General features: G+C 44.9%; 2 protein-coding genes across 3 annotated transcripts in view; one reads left to right on the top strand and one right to left on the bottom strand.

Moving 5' to 3' along the window:
• The window catches only part of LOC137213021 (C-C motif chemokine 4), a 172,483-nt gene extending 155,663 nt beyond the window's left edge, over window positions 1-16,820 (top strand). For both annotated transcript variants that reach the window (XM_067717323.1, XM_067717324.1), the window contains 3 exons: window positions 15,084-15,279; window positions 15,786-15,900; window positions 16,476-16,820. In XM_067717323.1, coding sequence (XP_067573424.1) covers window positions 15,204-15,279; window positions 15,786-15,900; window positions 16,476-16,563 — 279 coding nt within the window. In that variant the 5' untranslated portion in view covers window positions 15,084-15,203 and the 3' untranslated portion in view covers window positions 16,564-16,820. The remainder of the gene's footprint in view (window positions 1-15,083; window positions 15,280-15,785; window positions 15,901-16,475) is intronic.
• On the bottom strand, window positions 2,646-4,326 carry LOC137211716 (C-C motif chemokine 3-like). Its single transcript, XM_067714291.1, has 3 exons — window positions 4,251-4,326; window positions 3,483-3,597; window positions 2,646-3,076 (listed from the first exon to the last, which is right to left on the bottom strand). Exons 1-3 carry the CDS (start codon window positions 4,324-4,326, stop codon window positions 2,986-2,988), a joined length of 282 nt encoding a protein of 93 aa, XP_067570392.1. The 3' UTR covers window positions 2,646-2,985.
• Window positions 16,821-18,684: the final 1,864 nt, after the last annotated feature.

Raw genomic sequence — 18,684 nt, 5'->3', positions numbered from 1 at the left:
GATAGCTAGTGGGAAGCAGCCGCATAGCACAGGGAGATCAGCTTGGTGCTCTGTGACCACCTATAGGGGTGGGATAGGGAGGGTGGGAGGGAGGCTCAAGAGGGAGGGGATATGGGGATATATGTATACATACAGCTGATTCACTTTGTTATACAGCAGAAATTAACACAACATTGTAAAGCAATTATACTCCAATAAAGATGAAAAAAAAAAAAAGGAGGGCTTCCCTGGTGGCGCAGTGGTTGAGAGTCTGCCTGCCGATGCAGGGGCCATGGGTTCGTGCCCCGGTCCGGGAAGATCCCACATGCCGCGGAGCGGCTGGGCCCACGAGCCACGGCCGCTGAGCCTGCGCGTCCAGAGCCTGTGCTCCGCAATGGGAGAGGCCACAACAGTGAGAGGCCCGCGTACCGCAAAAAAAAAAAGAATATCTTTGTGTCTATATATAGTCCTGTCCTCTGGCAGTGTTGCTACAAAACAGATGCCTAGAAATGGAATCAGGGCAAACGGTATCTTGGTCCAATAGTGTGTGCATTTTAATGTTTGCTTAGCAGTAGTGTTGAATTGTACTCTAAAAGTTTCATCACTACAATTCTAAACTAATTTGGGGTACAAAAATTAGATTATTTTAAACAACATGAAACAATTGTGGGTCATAAAAATTAATACATGTTTGGTTTTCACACAAGTCTTTAGCATTTCTCCTCCTTCTGCCGGAAGGACCCGAGCTCAGTGTACATTTCTTATAGTTATAACTCAGGCAACCTATCTATTAAATAACTGAGTTGTCACAGTAAATCTGTAAACAGAATCCTGCTCCACATGTAGGCTGGTTATCTTTTCCTTCTCTAACATTAGCCATGTATTTTGTGGAGCATGGAAAATAATGTACAATATACCTGTTACCATATGCAGATGTGCACTGCATTTGGAAAAGAGCAGTGAATTCTATTGACTATTTCAGTGGTTCTCAGCTGTTAACATGCATGTGGAACACCTGAAGCTTGGTAGAAATATCAATTCCCAGGTCCACACCTAAAAATTCTGACGTGAGTGGATTAAACAATCATTGCTTGTAATTTGAGTACAGGTGGATTACATTTTGGGAAATAACTTGGTTACTGGTTAAGAGCAAAGTCTGTAGTTACATCAAAATCTAGTTTTGGAACTCAGTTGTGCCGCTTACTTGCTGTGTGATCTTGGCCAATTTGCTTAACCTCTCTGAGCCCCAGCCCCAGTTTACTCTTCTGTCAAATGAAAATATTAGTAGTACTTAAACTGTACTATTTCATTGTGAGGAGCAAATGAACACGGCAGGAAAAGCACTCAGCCTGGAGTAAGTCTCTAATATGTTAGTAACTGTTATTCAGAAAGTTTGATTTATCGTAAATATGTATTATGAATACTCTTCTTAATGGTATCCATTCATGTACATTATGATTTGATTCATAAAATAGTCGTAATTTAAATGTTCTGGAAATGTGGCTCCCGAGTGTTGACTGAAAAAAATGCACAACCTAAAAGTTAAGAGTTAAGTTTTATTGATAGACAAAACTGAGCACTTAAGCCCAGGACACAGCACCTCAGATAACTCTGAGGGACTGCTCTGAAGAGGCAAGAGGGGAGCCGGGATATATAGGAGTTTTTGCAACAAAGACCAGGTAGTCGGAACATCAAAAGATTACTGTTAATTAAAGAAAACCAGCTGTCTCAGGTTAAGGAATTTAGTGCTTTTGTATGTATGGGAAGATGCAGGAGACTGGGCTCACTGAGATCATTCTTTTGATATGAACCTCAGCTATCTGGGGCCAGTATCTTGTGTTTTCTCATCCTGAGTTTCCTCAGGATGCACCATTGAGGGTGGCAGCAGCAGCTGACTGCTAGATGGTGGGCAACTTGTTTCTATCCTGAATTCCCTCAGGGCGTACCTCCGGAGGGGGGCGGCTGTAAGGTGATGGCTTGATGGCTGCAACATTCTTTGTTTACTGATACAGCAGGCAACAGTTTTCATTCACAAGTGTAAAGCAGAGTAGCTCTGTGGTAGCCCCCTTCCATCTCTCCCAATTTTCCTCCATTTCCCATCTTCCTATTCTTTAACCTACTATTCCTTTCAACCTGTGATTCTTTTTGTTAATTAATTTTTTTATTGGAGTATAGTGATTTACAATGTTGTGTTAGTTTCTGCTGTATGGCAAAGTGAATCAGCCATACGTATACACATATCCACTCTCTTCTAGACTCCATTCCCATATAGGACATTACAGAGCACCAAATAGAGTTCCTGTGCTCTACAGTAGGTTCTTATTAGTTATCTTTTATATATAGTAGTGTGTATATGTCAATCTCAATCTCCCAATTTATCCCCCTCTTCCCCGTTGGTAACCATAAGTTTGTTTTCTATATCTGTGACTCAATTTCTGTTTTGTAAATAGGTTCAGTTGTACCATTTTTCTAGATTCCACATATAAGCAATATCATGATATTTGTCTTTCGGAGAAAGTCAACCAGTGATTCTGATTTGCCAGATAAACAAAACCAAACTCAATGCCAGTTTACTTTTCAAAAGAGCATCTGTATTATTTCGCTTTGCTGAACACAGCACTGAACGGAAACATCCAATACACGATTGTCAGTCTGGTGGCATTGGCACCATCTCTGCGTAGAACAAGCTGCCGACAGTCAATTGTCAGCAGAGTGCAAGTGAATGGGGAGGGGAAGGTCTGTGAAAAGGTGTCTTGGGACCTCTTGGAGCACACAGTCCCAGACACAGTGGGACACTGCAATTAAATTACAAAAATTAAATATTAATACTATATATAAATAAGTTGCCATCTAAGTTAGGAGCGAGTCCCGGAGTGTTGCTGTTTGGAAACAAGCAGCACACGGGAGAGGTAGCTGTGGAGGTGACAGGGGTGTTTCCAAGGCTCAGACCCCTGCTGCCCAGTCGGGCCACTGAGGTCACTGGGTTCCTCAAAACTCCCAGGCCACTCAGGCATTCGGCTCCAGGTCAGTGATGTATTCCTGGACCCAGTCCTCACTGGGGTTGGCACAGAGCTGCCGGCCTCTTTTGGTTTGGAAGCTTTGGAGAAGGACAAAAGAATTACACACTGAGGAATCCAGCAGGGGGATCCTGGGCTCCCTGTGGCCCCTCCACCCCTCTCTCCTGGGAGGCCCAGGGCCTGCCACTCCCTCGGGGACCCTCTGCCTACCTCAGTCCAGAGAGACGCTCTCCCTGACTCAGGGGGCCCCTCAGAGGATGCAGCCTCCTTCTTCCCCTCCCTCCCTCTGGGCTGGCCTAGCACCCCCTGACTCTGCAAGCCTGGCCGGGTCAGGTCACAGCTCAGAGACCTGGGTCCTGTATACTTGATAGGCCCCGGAGGGCTGGGCTTGCCAGGATGGCGCCCCTGGCCTGTCTGTGCCCTTGGGTGCTGACTCCCATCCAACATCCCATCTCCCCAGAGGTGGGTGGGAAGACTGGCACTCACATGACACCGGGCTTGGAGCACTGGCTGCTGGTCTCAAAACAGTCAGCTACGAATTCGCGAGGAAGCTGCCAGGCAGTATAGGAGAAGCAGCGGGCCGTTAGGGTGTCAACCTCAACTGTGGAGGAAGGGACAGAATGAGGCTGAGTCATAGTTCAGAACAGGATGAGGAAGACTCGGAAGGAGAGAGACAGCCTGGCTTAGGGCACAGACTGGGAGACAGGTCACTGGAAGGCGCTGGGCATTTTTCCCTAGAAATATCCCTGTCTCTGTCCTTGTTTCTGTCTGCATCCTTCTTTATTTTTGACTCTGCACTGTGGGCTCTCTCTTTCTCTGTGTGCTCCAGACATCCAAACAGACTGTTCTTATCACATCTCCCTTCAGGAAATTGTTTCTGGTTCAAGAAGTCACACCCCAGCAAAAGAAAAACCTTGGACAGCTCTCATGAGACATCCAAGGGACAAACCCTTGGGGGGACTTAGCGTGAGTTACTGGAAGACTGACGCCATGGGGCGGTAACCAGATTTGGATTCTGCCTCTTGCCAACTCTTTTGTTTAGGTCCCCATTTTACCATCTGTAAAATGGGACTGTAACTCCCCAACCCTGGCTCCAGATCTGAGGACCCCTTTATAAAGATAAAAATTAAAATCTTGAAGAGAAAGGCCAAAATGTTTCATAACCCTTTAAGAAGATCTTTATTTTCTCTTGGGGGCTCTCAAGGCCAAGTAAAGTTTGGTGTGGGGACCCCTGCAACTACTGCACAGACTCACATGGTGCCGAGAAGACCTGGCCGCAGAGGGCCGTGGGGCAGAGGAGGACGGCGAGGGCAGCAGCAGGCACCTCCATGATGCTGCGCAGACAGAGTGTGGCCTTGAGTGTGGGACTGGGTGCTCGCTGCTGCCTGCGTCCTTCTTTAGTGAGAGGCCATCTCCCCAGCTCTTTATAGGCAGCCCTGATGGATGGGGAAGTGGAATCTGGGAGTGAGGAAGGAAATTTTTAAGCGTCGTGATGCTTTCACACGGTTTCATAACTCAGGGTCCGTGGCAACCACAGGGGCTCAGGATATCCAAGAATAGCAGCTGTCAGCTACGAGTCTCAGCCCGCAACACATGACTTGTTCTGGTTTCATGTGAGGAAATGGTTTCCCCTGTGAGCGGCGGCAGAGGGGTGTGTGTCCACCCAGGGCTATTCTCAGCTGGTCCCTTCCCCTCATGACTTCTCCAGCTCTGACCTTTCCACAGAGCTGAAACTGCTGCGTTTCCCCAGCTGCTCTAACCACAAGGATAGGGCAGGTGTGATACTGCCCTGGAGGGTGGCACAAGCTTCCCTTGGATGCAAGGGACTGAATCAAGGAATCCACGCTAGGGGACTAGGAAGCATGAGGTCATGTTTCCGTCATGTGTCCAGTCGTCAGTCACCGAGTGACCAGGGGCACTGGGTTAAACACTAGTTGAAAATCATAAAGAGGCATTAGATGCGGGTGTTAATATGTCAGAAGCCTAAACATATTTATACCCACTAACCTAGAGATCGCATTTCTAGGAAAGAGTTCTAAAGAAACAGGCCCAAATGTGGAGGCATCTTCAGGCAGGAAGGTGCTGACCCAGCAACATTTATAACTCTAAATAAGGAAACCTAAATTTTCCTCTATCAGGGAATGATAAACTCAGTTATGATATATCCACTGGAATGTTTGTTATTAAGCCCTTAAACTAAATGAAGTAGCATAAATATAATCGTAACATCAGTTGTTAAAAAGTAAGATAAAAATTATACCAACTGAATAAGATGAAGAATTATACAAATATATATGTGTATATGTGTATATACACATATACGATAAATATTGTAACCATAAATTGTGTGTGTGTATACACACACACAGATATATGGTCTAGGCATGGAAAAAATAAAAAACATTGGCAATAAATGCCCAAAGCATCATTAGTACTTAACGCTGTGTGACGGATGAATGGGCGATTTTGTTTTCCTTATTTTTCTGGAATTTTCTCTTTTTTTTTTTGGAGTAAGAATGTATTACCTTCCTGGTCAGCCCACAGATTTATGAACACATTCTGTCTTAAAACATTTCCAACACCACCAGTTGGAAGGTAGGTTGTTGGCAGATGTTTAATTTGAAAGAATTTTTGGATAAATATACTAAGGTTTCTTTCGAATGGTCTTTGCTAAAATGAAGTCTTGATTTCCATTTCTCTGAACTATTTTGAGGAACCTGTAAGATATTTACATAAGTAATGCCAAATTCGGAGCAGTGTTCCTTTCCTATTCTTTTCAACTCATAATTTCAGTGGTGTGAAAGAGTCTGCTTTCTTAGCCAGATGTATATATTTTCTTTTCCATCCTTTATTGTTACAGAATTAGTGGGCATAAATCACATTTTACATTGAGAAATAGATTTAGTTCTTTCTAGTGATCTTTTAAAAAATGTTATTGAAGTATAGTTGATTTACAATATTGTGTTGATTTCTGCTGTACAGCAAAGTGATTCAGTTATACACATATATATATATATTCTTTTGAATTATGGTTTATCTTTTCTAATGATCTTTATCCTCTAGGTGCCCCCAGTCTAGTAGGAGCAGGTAGAGTATAAACAGATAACCACAGCACTTAACAGAAACTGCTAAGATTCTCAGGAGAAAAATAAATGAAAGCTCAGAATGTGAGGAAGAGGGAGTCATGGTCTCCCTTGGGAGGATAGGGAAAGGCGTCACGGAAGGGATGGAATTTTGATTGGGTCCTGAAAGAGACACAGGATTTGAACATATATAGATGCTGTGGCAGTAGATGGCCTGGCCTGCTAATGCAGAGTCACAGGTGTGAAATTGCTGGGTCAGAGGGAGGAGTGAGTCCTTCAGAGTAGCTGCACAGTGGAGGGGCAAATATGGATGAAGAAGCTGCATTAGGACCAAACCAAGAGGGCTTTGAATTCCCCCAAATGGAGTTAGAACAATGGAAGAGATAAGACGTAAGCAAAGTGAGACCACACCTGAGGAATTCTGTCCTTCCTGTGTCCGTAGAGTTACTTCTCTTAAAACACATGGGCTGTGTTTCCATCCCATCCCTATGATTGCTAATGCTGGTCCGAGGGAGGTGCAGCAAAGGCAAGATTTGGGGCAATGGCAGGTTTCACTGGGGCGGTAGCATCCAGCTGTCTTCCTTTGTTACTGTCAATTCCAGAATATGGAGTCTATCATTTGCTTCACTGGAAACTCCAGGTCACAGACAATGCCTCCTCCTCAACGTCCACCCCCTCTGCCCCAGCCCTCAGTCGATACCCTGAATTGAATTCCCTCATTTACTTCTTGGGGGAACCCCGTTCACACTCGTGATTTAGTTTCTGAGAGCAGGCGTCTCTGAGTTGAGGAGGTTGAGAAGAAGGAAATGGAAACTGCTGAGTCAATCACGTTTCTGATAACGGACTTTATTATTTAGCTCTGCCATTACAGCACTTTCCACATTGTGTGATAGTTATCTTTGTAATTGTCTCTTCAAAAATCTAGACCTGTTGATTTTATTTATTTTTAGATTATTATTGGAGTATAGTGGATTTACAATGTTGTGTTAGTTTCTGGTGTACAGCAAAGTGATTCAGTTATATATATTCTTTCATATTCTTTTCTGTTAAGGTTTATTCCAAGATATTGGAATATAGTTCCCTGTGCTATAAGTAGGTCCTTGTTATTTTATATATAGTAGTTTGTATCTACTAATCCCAAACTCCTTAATTTATCCCTTCCACAACCCTGCCCCTGCCTTTCCCCTTTGGTAACCATAAGTTTGTTTTCTATGTCTGTGAGTCTGTTTCTGTTTTATAAATAAGTTCATTTGTATCATAGTTTAGATTCCACGTATAAGTGATATCATACGATATTTGTCTTTCTCTGACTTACTCACTTAGTATGGTAATCTCTAGGTCCATCCATGTTGCAGCAAATGGCATTATTTCATTCTTTATGGCTGAGTAGTATTCCATTGTGCATGCATATGTGTGTGTGTGTGTGTGTGTGTGTGTGTGTGTGTTTGTTTGTGTGTCTGTATACCACATCTTCTTTATTCATTCATCTGTCAATAGACATTTAGGTTGCTTCCACGTCTTAGCTATTGAAAATAGTTCTGCTGTGAACATTGGGGTGCTTATTTCTTTTCCAGTTAGAGTTTTCATCTTTTCCGGATACATGCCCAGGAGTGGGATTTCTGGATCATATGGTAACTCTATTTTTTGTTATTTAAGGAACCTCCATACTGTTTTCCATAGTGGTTGTACAAATTTATATTCCCACCAGCAGTGTAAGAGGGTTCCTTTTCTCCACACCCTCTCCAGCATTTATTATTTGTAGACATTTTAATGATGGCTATTTTGACCGGTGTGAGGTGATACCTCATTGTACTTTTGATTTGCATTTCTCTAATAATTAGTGATGTTGAGCATCTTTTCATGTGCCTATTGAATGTCCTGTTGATTTTAAACCAAATTCATACCATGTCTTGGTGGACTTAAACCAAATTCTAACACATGTTGATTATAACATGGTTAATTTTCTGACATAGTCTCTATGTCTTATAATTTTATTCTTTTTGATAAATATAAAATTCTATCTTAGTGATTATATATTTGTAAGATTTTTCATATCAATCCTAAAACCAGGAAATAGCTCTTTGTCATATATGTTTTTATTTGGATCAGGAAAATAACATACTTGTATGCAGAGTATGTGCTCCGTATGCACATATTTAATGAATAATGTAAGGAAACCTTAGGATGGATGAGTTGGAAGGGTCTCAGAAATATCCTAGGAGGTAAATTAATGTTCCCAGGTAAAATGACTTGCCCAGGATCAGAGAGATGGAATTAGTCAGTTTTACATTTCAGTGTCTACATTATTTAACAATGTATCTCCAACAGTAATCGCAATGCATTAATAAGTATTTGGTGAATGAATGGTTCATTGATTTGACGAACAGTGTGTATTATGCCCAACGTCTCACTAGGGAGTTGAAATACTAATATTATATAAAGGATCAGAAAGGCCGTGGTGTCAAGGTCTTGATCTTTGGGGACCACCAAGATCTCTTACGTGGTGATCACAGAAACTGGCCAACGGTCAACATGGTGGATCCTTCAGCATGGAGGGCCTTGATTTGTGTCCTAGCTTTCTGGTTCGTTCCAGCCTCTTTGAGGCCCCACCTCAGTCCAGCAGAACATCCCAGCCACGAGAACAGGGAATTCTGGCTGAATAATTCAGGTTCTGCAACACCTCTGCCTAGTCCGGCTCTGCTCACCTCCTCATTGTTTCCTGTGCCCTGGCCCTGATGGATTGGTTTCGTTCCAGTTTCCGGTCCCATAGCTCTACATCTCCAGGCGTCAATCTCAGCTCTCTCCCTTTGGCAGCAGTGGTTCCATGGATGGGCTCATTGATAATGACACCCTTTTTTGGCCCGGGCTTGGCCTCCTTTTTTCCAGTTTTGGTCCACAGAGTCAGGCTGCAGCAGGCTTGGCCCTGCCTTTCATGTGGGCAGAGAAAATATCCTGGGGGCCCATTTCTAGCATCCGAGAGAGACAGTGTCTCACTGACGCAGGCCCTTCTTTCTGCAGCCAGGCCCTTTCCTATCTTGAGTTCTTCTTGTCATTCTCCTCTGGCCATTTTGTGTGTGTGTGTGTGTGTGTGTGTGTGTGCGTGCATGTACGTGCACGCAGATCAGGGCGTACATCTTGGTACTGGATTACATCCTTCCACCTGTCCCCCTGCTCCTCCTTCTGTGACTCAGTAAAAAGTATTCCCTCTTACCAGGTTTCCAAGCCAGAAAGCTGGGAGTCACCCTGACTCCTCCCTCCCCCTCATCTCCTCCATCTATTCAACTACTGACTCTGTTGTATACTTGAAATTAAGTGTATCTACTTCTCATCTTTCCCATTCCCACTCTCTTAGGTGGGTCCTTGTCACTTCTTGTCATGACAAGAGCGGCCTGTCAATTGTTTTTTCCTCCATTTGCCTCTCTTCAATTTGTCCAGCACAAGGCATTTGAAGTGATTTTGATCAAATCAGTCTCTGTCTCTCTCTGTTGAAAACCCTTCAAACAGTCTACCTTGTTTCCAGCGTGAAATGGAAGCTTCCCCTCTGTGACCTGACCTCTGTCTCCCCCTTTGGCCTTGTTTCTTGCCACCTTCAGACTTCCTGGAAACAAAGACTCAGCTCTCTAAACTACATGTGATTCCTTAAAAATGCAGGTCTCTGCTCTGCTTTTTATGAACCAGGTGTCACTTGGCAAAGCACAATTTCCCTTTCGTGTAGATCACAGGGCAGAGTGAAATTCTATAAGCATGGGTATATCCCGTGAAAGCTGCAGAGATTAGTATTTAGACCAAATAAAGGAAACCACTGTTTAATTACCTTAATTTTCTAAGGAAAAGAGAGAAATCCATGGATTGCACTATTCAAAGACATGCAAAATGCAAAACCGAAAGATACTTTACATCATAATAACACAAATTTGGCCGTTAAACTTTAACATAAATTTATAAGAAACACATTTCTCTTTTCTGATTTATTTACACTCTGGAGCCATACCTTCTTGATATCATTTCAAAATCTGTCATGTACGAGCTGTGTGTTACTTACCTTCAGTAGGTTACTTACCTCTCTGTGCTTCAGTGTCCTCATGTGTGAAAGGGGATAATAACAGTACCTACCTCAGAGCACTGCTCTGAGGATGAAATGCATTAATATCTATAAAGGCTTAGAACATGACTGGCTCATAGTAAGTGTTATGTGTTAGTTACTATTATCATTATAACTGAAATATTTCAAGTAATCTATTTTATATATTTTAAAAAGCACGGGTCTCTTGTTCTTTGCCTGAATGACCCCACCCTCACACTCTTCCTGGTTAATCATCCTTCAAGTCTCAGCTCAATTTAGAATAGAGAAGGTTAGAACAACCTGAATGGGCTAAGTAACAGATTGGTTAAATATAAATTTGGGTATAAAAGTTTGGAATATCCCCACACTGAAACATCATGCATGCTAATTTTGTTTCTTATAAAGTTTTTCTTTTTTATTAAATTTATTTATTTTTGGCTGCGTTGGGTCTTCGTTGCTGCGCGTAGGCTTTCTCTAGTTGCAGTGAGCAGGGGCTGCTCTTTGTTGTGGTGCGTGGGCTTCTCATTGTCATGGCTTCTCTTGTTGCAGAGCACGGGCTCTAGGCGTGCAGGCTTCAGTAGTTGTGGCACGCGGGCTCAGTAGTTATGGCCCACGGGCTCAGTAGTTGTGGCACACGGGCTTAGTTGCTCCGCGGCATGTGGGATCTTCCCGGACCAGGGCTCGAACCCGTGTCCCCTGCACTGGCAGGCGGATTCTTAACCACTGCGCCACCAGGGGAGCCCTGCCCTTCACCTTTGACAGCTAAAGAGCAGGCTGTGGCCGGTGACAAAGGCACATTTCCACTTTAAGAAGATTGGGACCATCACTGATGAATAGCTTCAACCAGCTCACTGTCCTCTGGACTCCATCCTGAACCCTGCACTTCGAATAATTGTGTACTTATTGCTTCAATCTGCAATCCAGTTTCTGCTCCCATTCTCTCCAAGGGATTTGGCTACCATATCGGCAAGACTAAAGGATTTACCTTTTCTTAGTTTATTGTCTTGGCAGAACGACCATATGTTCCAGATCCCCTTGGCTTTGCAGTTGCAACATTCACTCACAAGGAATTCTCTAGTTCCGGGCACTCCACTTCCTAGTGGCTAAGTCTCTTGGTCCCGACACCCAATGGTCTCTCCTACACTTGCATCTCAGCACTCTCCTTCCACAAAAGCACAGCATGTCGGGATTGCCCACCTCTGCTTCCCGCCCCTCAGCAGGATTGTAATCTCTTCTGAGAGTCTGGTACCTTCAGAGACTTCCCACGTGTGATCTCAAAGGGTCACACCTGTCAAAGAAGTTTGGTCATCTCTGGACCAGGAGTTGGAAGAAATTGGGTCTTGACACATATCCTATGTAACCTTAATCAAGTTTTTTAACTTTTCTAGGTCTTGCTTCCTGATCTGAGCCATGGCAAAACAGCTTGGGATCAGATAAAACCATAGACATGGATATGCTGAGGGAAATCCAAAGACCTTTGGAAGGTCTTGTTACTGCTGTGGCCACTGGTCCTGCTTTCAGGACCACTGGGGAGGCTGGGAGGACAAAATGACAAAACAGATGTGAAAATTCCCAGGATGGAGTTTCGAGCACAGTGGCCGTCAAGGGCGTGGGAGGGGAAACCTCTTATCAGCACGAGTGAGGGGAAGTGGAGGACTTCCCTGCTCAGGAGTGAGGGGGCGGCCCACAGGATGCCCGTGGGGCTCTCTGGAACCATGGTTAACTCTCGGTGTCACTTCTCACATCCCTGAGCTGGAAAGAGCTGGGTCCTAGAATAGTATCCTTTACCATGAAACCACTGGGCATGTGGGTTGAGGAAGAAGGAGGAGGAGTGACTCCCATCAAGGCTGGGGAATCATATTCTGGATAGAGTGTCAGATGCCTAGTTAATTCATACTTCATTTGACTAAATGGACTTCATGTCCAGAGTCCATATTACCTATCACACCCCCTCCCATTAAAACTGGTAGTTTGAGCTGCCTCTGGACACTTATTAATACCTACTGTGTAGGGCTTCCCTGGTGGTGCAGTGGTTAAGAATCCGCCTGCCAATGCAGGGGACATGGGTTCAAGCCCTGGTCCGGGAAGATCCCACATGCCACGGAGCAGCTAAACCTGTCCGCCACAACTACTGAGCCTGCACTCTACAGCCCGTGAACCACAACTACTGAGCCCAAGTGCCACAACTACTGAAGCCCGCACGCCTAGAGCCTATGCTCTGCAACAAGAGAAGCCACCCAATGAGAAGCCCAAGCACTGCAACGAAGTGTAGCCCCCGCTCACCACAACTAGAGAAAAGCTCACGCACAGCAACAAAGACCCAAGGCAGCCAAAAATAAAAATAAATAAATAAATTTAAAAAATACCTACTGTGTACACAGAGATAAGCATAACCCAGTTTCTGCATTAAGGAACTCCCTTTCTAGGAGCGGAGACAACCAAGTAGACAGATATTTTATAGGTGATGTGATGGAGGTAGCACAAAGGGAGGTACAGAGTTCAGTTGGAAGAGAGGTCAGGGAAGGTTCTCTAGAGGAGATGAGCACTTTTTTGGTTGTGTATTTGAGAGGCATTGGTTATCATTCTCTATCGACTATTACTTAGAAATGGCCTCAATGTATAAACCTTGGAGGCCATTGATTTAGCTAAACATTTTGACACAAGCCTTTGTACCCCCTGTGTGAACGTTCACTGGTGTGAACACAGCATTATTGTTAAGACCTTCATGAATAAAAAAATTCTGCCTGCATGAGCCAAAGATCAAATCTAAGGCTAGGAGGCAAAAATCAACAAACGCACTGCGTGGCTAGTCACCCACTCTTATCTATCATCATTCTTCTTACATATTTTCATAAGAGTTATGTCCTTCCATGGCTTGAAGATCAGCGCTCCCCACTCATGTAGACGGAGGTCTCCACGTCAAGGGCTCTTCCTTAGTGCACAGTGGATTTAGTCTTGACCTGGAACTATTCATTTGCAGCCAAGAGATGGCTTTCTCCATCCTTTGGGCTCTCTGACATTTTGTTTCCACCTCTGACATGACACATACCTTATTCCATCTCACGAGACAGTGATTTCTGTCACTGTCAGCACCATCACTAGACTAAGGACTCTGAGGGCAGCGATGGGTCGTCATTCAGCTCTGTCTGTCCTGACAAAGAACAGGTGACTACTCAATTGGGTTGAATGGAAATGCCAGGATAACGAAGTCTGTGTAGATTCCGGGTACCACGAGACACATCCTTCTTCCCTTGAAGCAAGGTTCTTGATGCATGAAGATGAAACTCCATCAACCAGGAGAGACCACGAGAGATACTTGCATAAGTGATATCAGAGATTGTAGAGTGTTAGAGTTGGGGATGGGGGTCTTGGTGAAGATCAGAACACTTGAAGCAAGACTCACAGGAAGAAAGGAGTGAGGACAGAAAGGATAAAGAAAAGAAGTACAGTCTGTGTGCATGTGTAGGTGGTGGGAGCAGGGAGAGAGGAGAGTGATGAAGTAGGAAGACATTGTACTTTATTTAGTGACACTGAAATGCTCCGAGATGCTGCTCTGACTCCTTCTATCGCACATCTCTACAGCACCCAGGAGGCCTGGCTCCCTCTTTTCACTCTTCATTCTTCCTTTTCAAAGCAGAGGCAGGTAGCAATGTGGGACTGTGGGTGAGCAGGTGGATCAGAGTGGTTGAGCTGAAGGTGGATAGAGGTCTTGATCCCATCATCCTAATGGCCCTCATTTGCCCTGATTCATGCACTGCTGTATTCCTGGCCTTTGGAAGCTTCGTGTAGTCACCTTCAGGCCCACGGCAGCTGCTGAACCAGGCAGGGCTTTAGAGGAACACAAGGAATTCCCTGTGGATGTCTGGGAAACACCCACAGGCTTAGATTATATACTTTATCTGTAACATAGATGAATTCACTGTCAGCTTTATCCAATTCCATGTTTATACTGGAAGAACATTCTTTATCTGGGTCTTCTAAACTTGATTCTTCCTGATTTCTTTCTCCTTTTCTGTTATTGGCCCAAGGGAGCACACTGAAATCTTGATTTCTTTTGCATTCTTTGGGACAGATGGACCACACCCCTTTCCTGTATTCAGCCCTGATAAGATGGGTCTTTGTGTGTGGCGTGGCCCCTAGGTGGCCAGCAGTTTCTCTCTCTGTGGTCACATTCTATATTTGTTCTGGAGATGACAGGGTAGAAAGAAAATGGATTTTAGAGTCAGATGAACCTCAGTCCAAATCTTGGCACTGCCACTTAACAGCTGTGTGGCCTTGAGATGATCACGGAACCCTGTTCTGTCCTCTGAATCTCATTGCTTCAGGGGAATAATCACACCCTGCTCAGGGTTATGGTAGGGTTAGATGTATGTGTATAACGCAGCTTGCCTAGTGCCTGACACATAGTAAATGTTCGCTGTGCGGAAGCTACACTTCTGCTGGGGCCTTCTGCACACTGGACAGAAGCTGGACACTTTCGTTATGCCCAAGGAAATATACAGGGCACTGAAGTTCACTCTGCCTAGCAGAAGGAGGCCTGCAGTGGGACATGGAATCCTGGCTTCCTCCCCTTCTTGGGGCCAGGCCTGTGGTGACCCTAGAAAGACTGACATGAAGTCTCTAGCTTCTGGAGGTGCTAACCACCAAGAGCGTGATGGTTCTCATCTACAAGCCCCTTCTAGCAGGTGTGAAGGTTCTATCTTTCTGGTTGGGTTTGCAATTCTCCCCCAAGCCTCAGTCACTGCCTTTGGTATACCACTTCCCTCTAGGGTTCAGCCCACTTCTTCTCTCCTACACCTCCCTCCGCTTTCCTCCATGATGACACTGCTGGGGAAAAGAAAGCTGTGCAGAGGTCCTCAGCCAGCTAGCTTCAGTTTCCTTATTGGCACCATGACATCATCTGTACCCTGGAAATTCCACTCTCCCCCATCTCTGTCCCAGGCCTCAGAGTTCCTATAAAGAAGGGCTCCCAACTCAGTATCAGCACAGAGCACAGAAGGGTTCTGAAGCTTCTGGGTTCTGCAGTCCGAGCTCCAGGCAAGTCTCTCCTCAACCAAGACCATGAAGCTCTGCCTGACTGTCCTCTCCTTCCTCGTGCTCTCAGCTGCTTTCTGCTCTCCGGCTCTCTCAGCACCAAGTAAGTCCATTCTTCCAGCTGCCACTGAGTCAGGATGTAGGCAGCGCTGACTTTTCTAGTTGGGGCTGGTCCAACACTAACATCTGGGGATGCGACAAAAGGGAGCAGAGAAGATTCCTAAGTAGCCTGCAGGTAAACGTAGAGTCTGGTAGACACTCAGTAATATTCAAATTCCCGTTTTCTTAAGAAACAGCAACCCATAGACTGGTTTAAGCAAGTCCCTGTCTCTCTCTGTGCCTTGGTTTCCCCATCTGTAAAATGAAGGGAGTTAGACCTGTGCTCTAAGACCCGATACAGCCTGAACCTTCTAGAATCCTTTCGTGGTCTTCTCCTAGGATTCTCTATTCAGAATAAGACTCCTACTCAGAGTGGGTGGGATTAGATACAAGGGACCATATTTGGGGATCTGGCAGATCCACAGGGATGCCCTTTGAATATCTATAACTAGAAGCCAAAATGAATAGCTCTGGGTAGAGCTTCTGTCTCACCTTGGCCTTTCTTCCCAGTGGGCTCAGACCCTCCCACTGCCTGCTGCTTCTCTTACACCCTGCGGAAGCTTCCTCGCCACTTTGTGATCGATTATTACGAGACCAGCAGTCTCTGCTCCCAGCCAGCTGTCGTGTGAGTATCAACCCTGGGGCCTTTCTTGGAGGCGAGGGTGAGGGCAGGATTAGAAAAGGGGGCCTGTTTGAGGTGAGGGGAGATGAAGCAGTAGGGAGGCAGGTGTCAGGGCTGAAGGCCTCCCTGAAAGCAGTGAGGAACAGGTCATGGTGTCACCTGCTGAGACCTGGAGAGGGCTGGGTGGGAGCTAAAGGAGGGGAAGGTGCTTTCTGGGGAGGAAGTTAGCTAGAGGCCAGGAAAACAGGGACGGTCAAAAAGATGATAGAAGATGTGGGCTGAATTCTTAAACCATACTTAGAAAACACGTGCCAAAGTCATTGCTAGGGGCAGCAGGGAATGAATGGGGAGATATGTCCACATTGATTGCAAAACTCATTGGTTCCTAATCTGGGCAACTCAGGAGGCCACAGCTAAACCCAAGGAGGAAGTTACAAGGAATCAGGTCCCAGCAGCACCCCAGGAAGGGTCTTCTCACCCAGTAGGCTGTCCAGCATGAGCCATGGTGAAGGACAGGGAGATACCCACCACAGGCAAGGTCCCATGGGATTCTAACCTGTCCACTCTTTGCTCCACAGATTCCAAACCAAAAAGGGCAGGCAGGTGTGCGCCAACCCCAGTGATCCCTGGGTCCAGGAGTACATGGATGACCTTGAACTGAACTGAGCTGCTCTGAGGCCGGGGCAAGTGTTCTGCAGGAAAGATCACCTGAGCCCGACGCACCCTCTCCACACTCACGACCCCTCCCGGTCGTCCCTGTTCCTTCTCTTAATTTAGTCTTTATTACGTACTATGTTATTATTGTATTTGGTGTTGTTTCCCACTATTTATGTTTGTTTTGCCAAAGGACATGTGTCCCCCATGGGGATGGTCCACCATCACTGTTTCTCTGCTATTGCGGATACATGGATAATGCAATTGAGTCCAAGTGTTAATAAAACGTTTTAAAAACGTAGACAGTTTCTTTGTGTTTTAATTTGATTTGAGGTAAAGGGAATTGCCTGCTATTATGAATAGTTTCCAAACACAATAAGAATGAGCAATTACTGAGTCCTTAATATGGGCTAAAATGTCTAGAGATACAAACTTCACTTAATACTATTAGCAAGGATTTTAACACCCTTATGAAGTAGGGACTGTTATCCTCAATTTTACGGATGTAGAAACAGAGGCACAGAGGTGATGTGACTTGCTAAGGCATGTAGGTCTGCTTGGGGTGCACCGTGAAAGGCTGATCCAAAAAGATTACCTGTGCTGCTGAGGGCTATCATTTCAACATCTTGTAGGGAAGCTGTAAATAGGAACAGCAGCACAACAGAGAGGGAAGATGAAGCAGCTCAGAATCAGAAAAGTGGGCCTCCATCACTCACTATCATTAAGAAAGTCATCTTGGGGGCTTCCCTGGTGGCGCAGTGGTTGAGAGTCCGCCTGCCGATGCAGGGGGACACGGGTTCGTGCCCCGGTCCGGGAAGATCCCACATGCCGCGGAACGGCTGGGCCCGTGAGCCATGGCTGCTGAGCCTGCGCGTCCAGAGCCTGTGCTCCGCAACGGGAGAGGCCACAACCGTGAGAAGCCCGCGTACCGCAAAAAAAAAAAAAAAAAAAAGAAAGTCATCTTGTCTCATTGGACCTCAATTTTCACCCCTGTAAAGTGGGAGTGATATTATTCACTTTGAAGGGGTGTTATGATATGATGTGTAAAGCTCTCATCGTGGGGCCTGGCGCCTGGAAGTTTCTCTCTTTCCCTCTCTGAGCCTCAGCTTTTTCACTTAAAATGGGCTATAACGTCTATCCTCCCAGGGTCATCAGGCAGATTAGATTAGTGGATCGGCCCTCTAGAGCCAAAGCAAATGCAAAGTGTGGTCATGAGGACAAAAGAACAGATGTCAGATTTGGTTCTAGAGTGTGATGGGAGTAACCCAAGGCCACTTAACAGCCCTTCGGTCATGACTTCCTATGACATGGGCCAGGCAGAACGTGACTCGCAAGTAGAATTACATGCACAATTAAATCTTGATTCACAAGCTGGGAGGAACCTCTCAGACCATCTGGTCCAGCCCTATCATAGTACAGAAACTGAGGAATAAGAACTGAGAAGTGACTTTCTAAAGGCCACCCAGAGAGCATCAAGGCCAGTGTCAAGCCCCAGGTTAGTCCCCTTTTCTGTGCTCGTTGTGCCATGCCTCCATGGTCCCCAAAAGGACAGCTCATCGTGTAAGTAGGGTAAAGAGGGAGCTACGTCAAAATTGTTTGTGTTCTTTTTTTTTTTATTGAACTATAGTTGATCTATAATGTGTTGTTTCAGGTGTACAGCAAAGTGATTCAGTTATATATTCATATATATATTATATATATATACTTCATATTCTTTTCCATTATAGGTTATTACAAGATATTGAATATAGTTCCCTGTGCTCTACAGTAAATCCTTGTTGTTTAGCTATTTTATATATAGTAGTGTGTATCTGTTAATTCCATACTCCTAATTGATCCCTCCCCTCTCTCCCTTTCCCATTTGGTAACCATAAGTTTGTTTTCTGTGTCTGTGAGTCTGTTTCTGTTTTGTAAATAAATTCATTTGTTTTGTTTTGTTTTTAGATTCCACATATAAGTGATAATGTACAGTATTTGTCTTTCTTTGTCTCACTTAGTATGACAATTTTCAGGTCCATCCATGTGCTGCAAATGGCAATATTTCATTCTTTTTATGGCTGAGTAATATTCCATTGTATATGTGTACCACATCTTCTTTATCCACTCATCTGTCGATGGACATTTAGGTTGCTT

This window comes from Pseudorca crassidens, chromosome 19, assembly GCF_039906515.1.
Source record: "Pseudorca crassidens isolate mPseCra1 chromosome 19, mPseCra1.hap1, whole genome shotgun sequence".
Lineage (NCBI taxonomy): Eukaryota > Metazoa > Chordata > Mammalia > Artiodactyla > Delphinidae > Pseudorca > Pseudorca crassidens.
The sequence above is the reverse complement of the archived record's forward strand: the minus strand, read 5'-3'. Positions and strand labels throughout refer to the sequence as shown.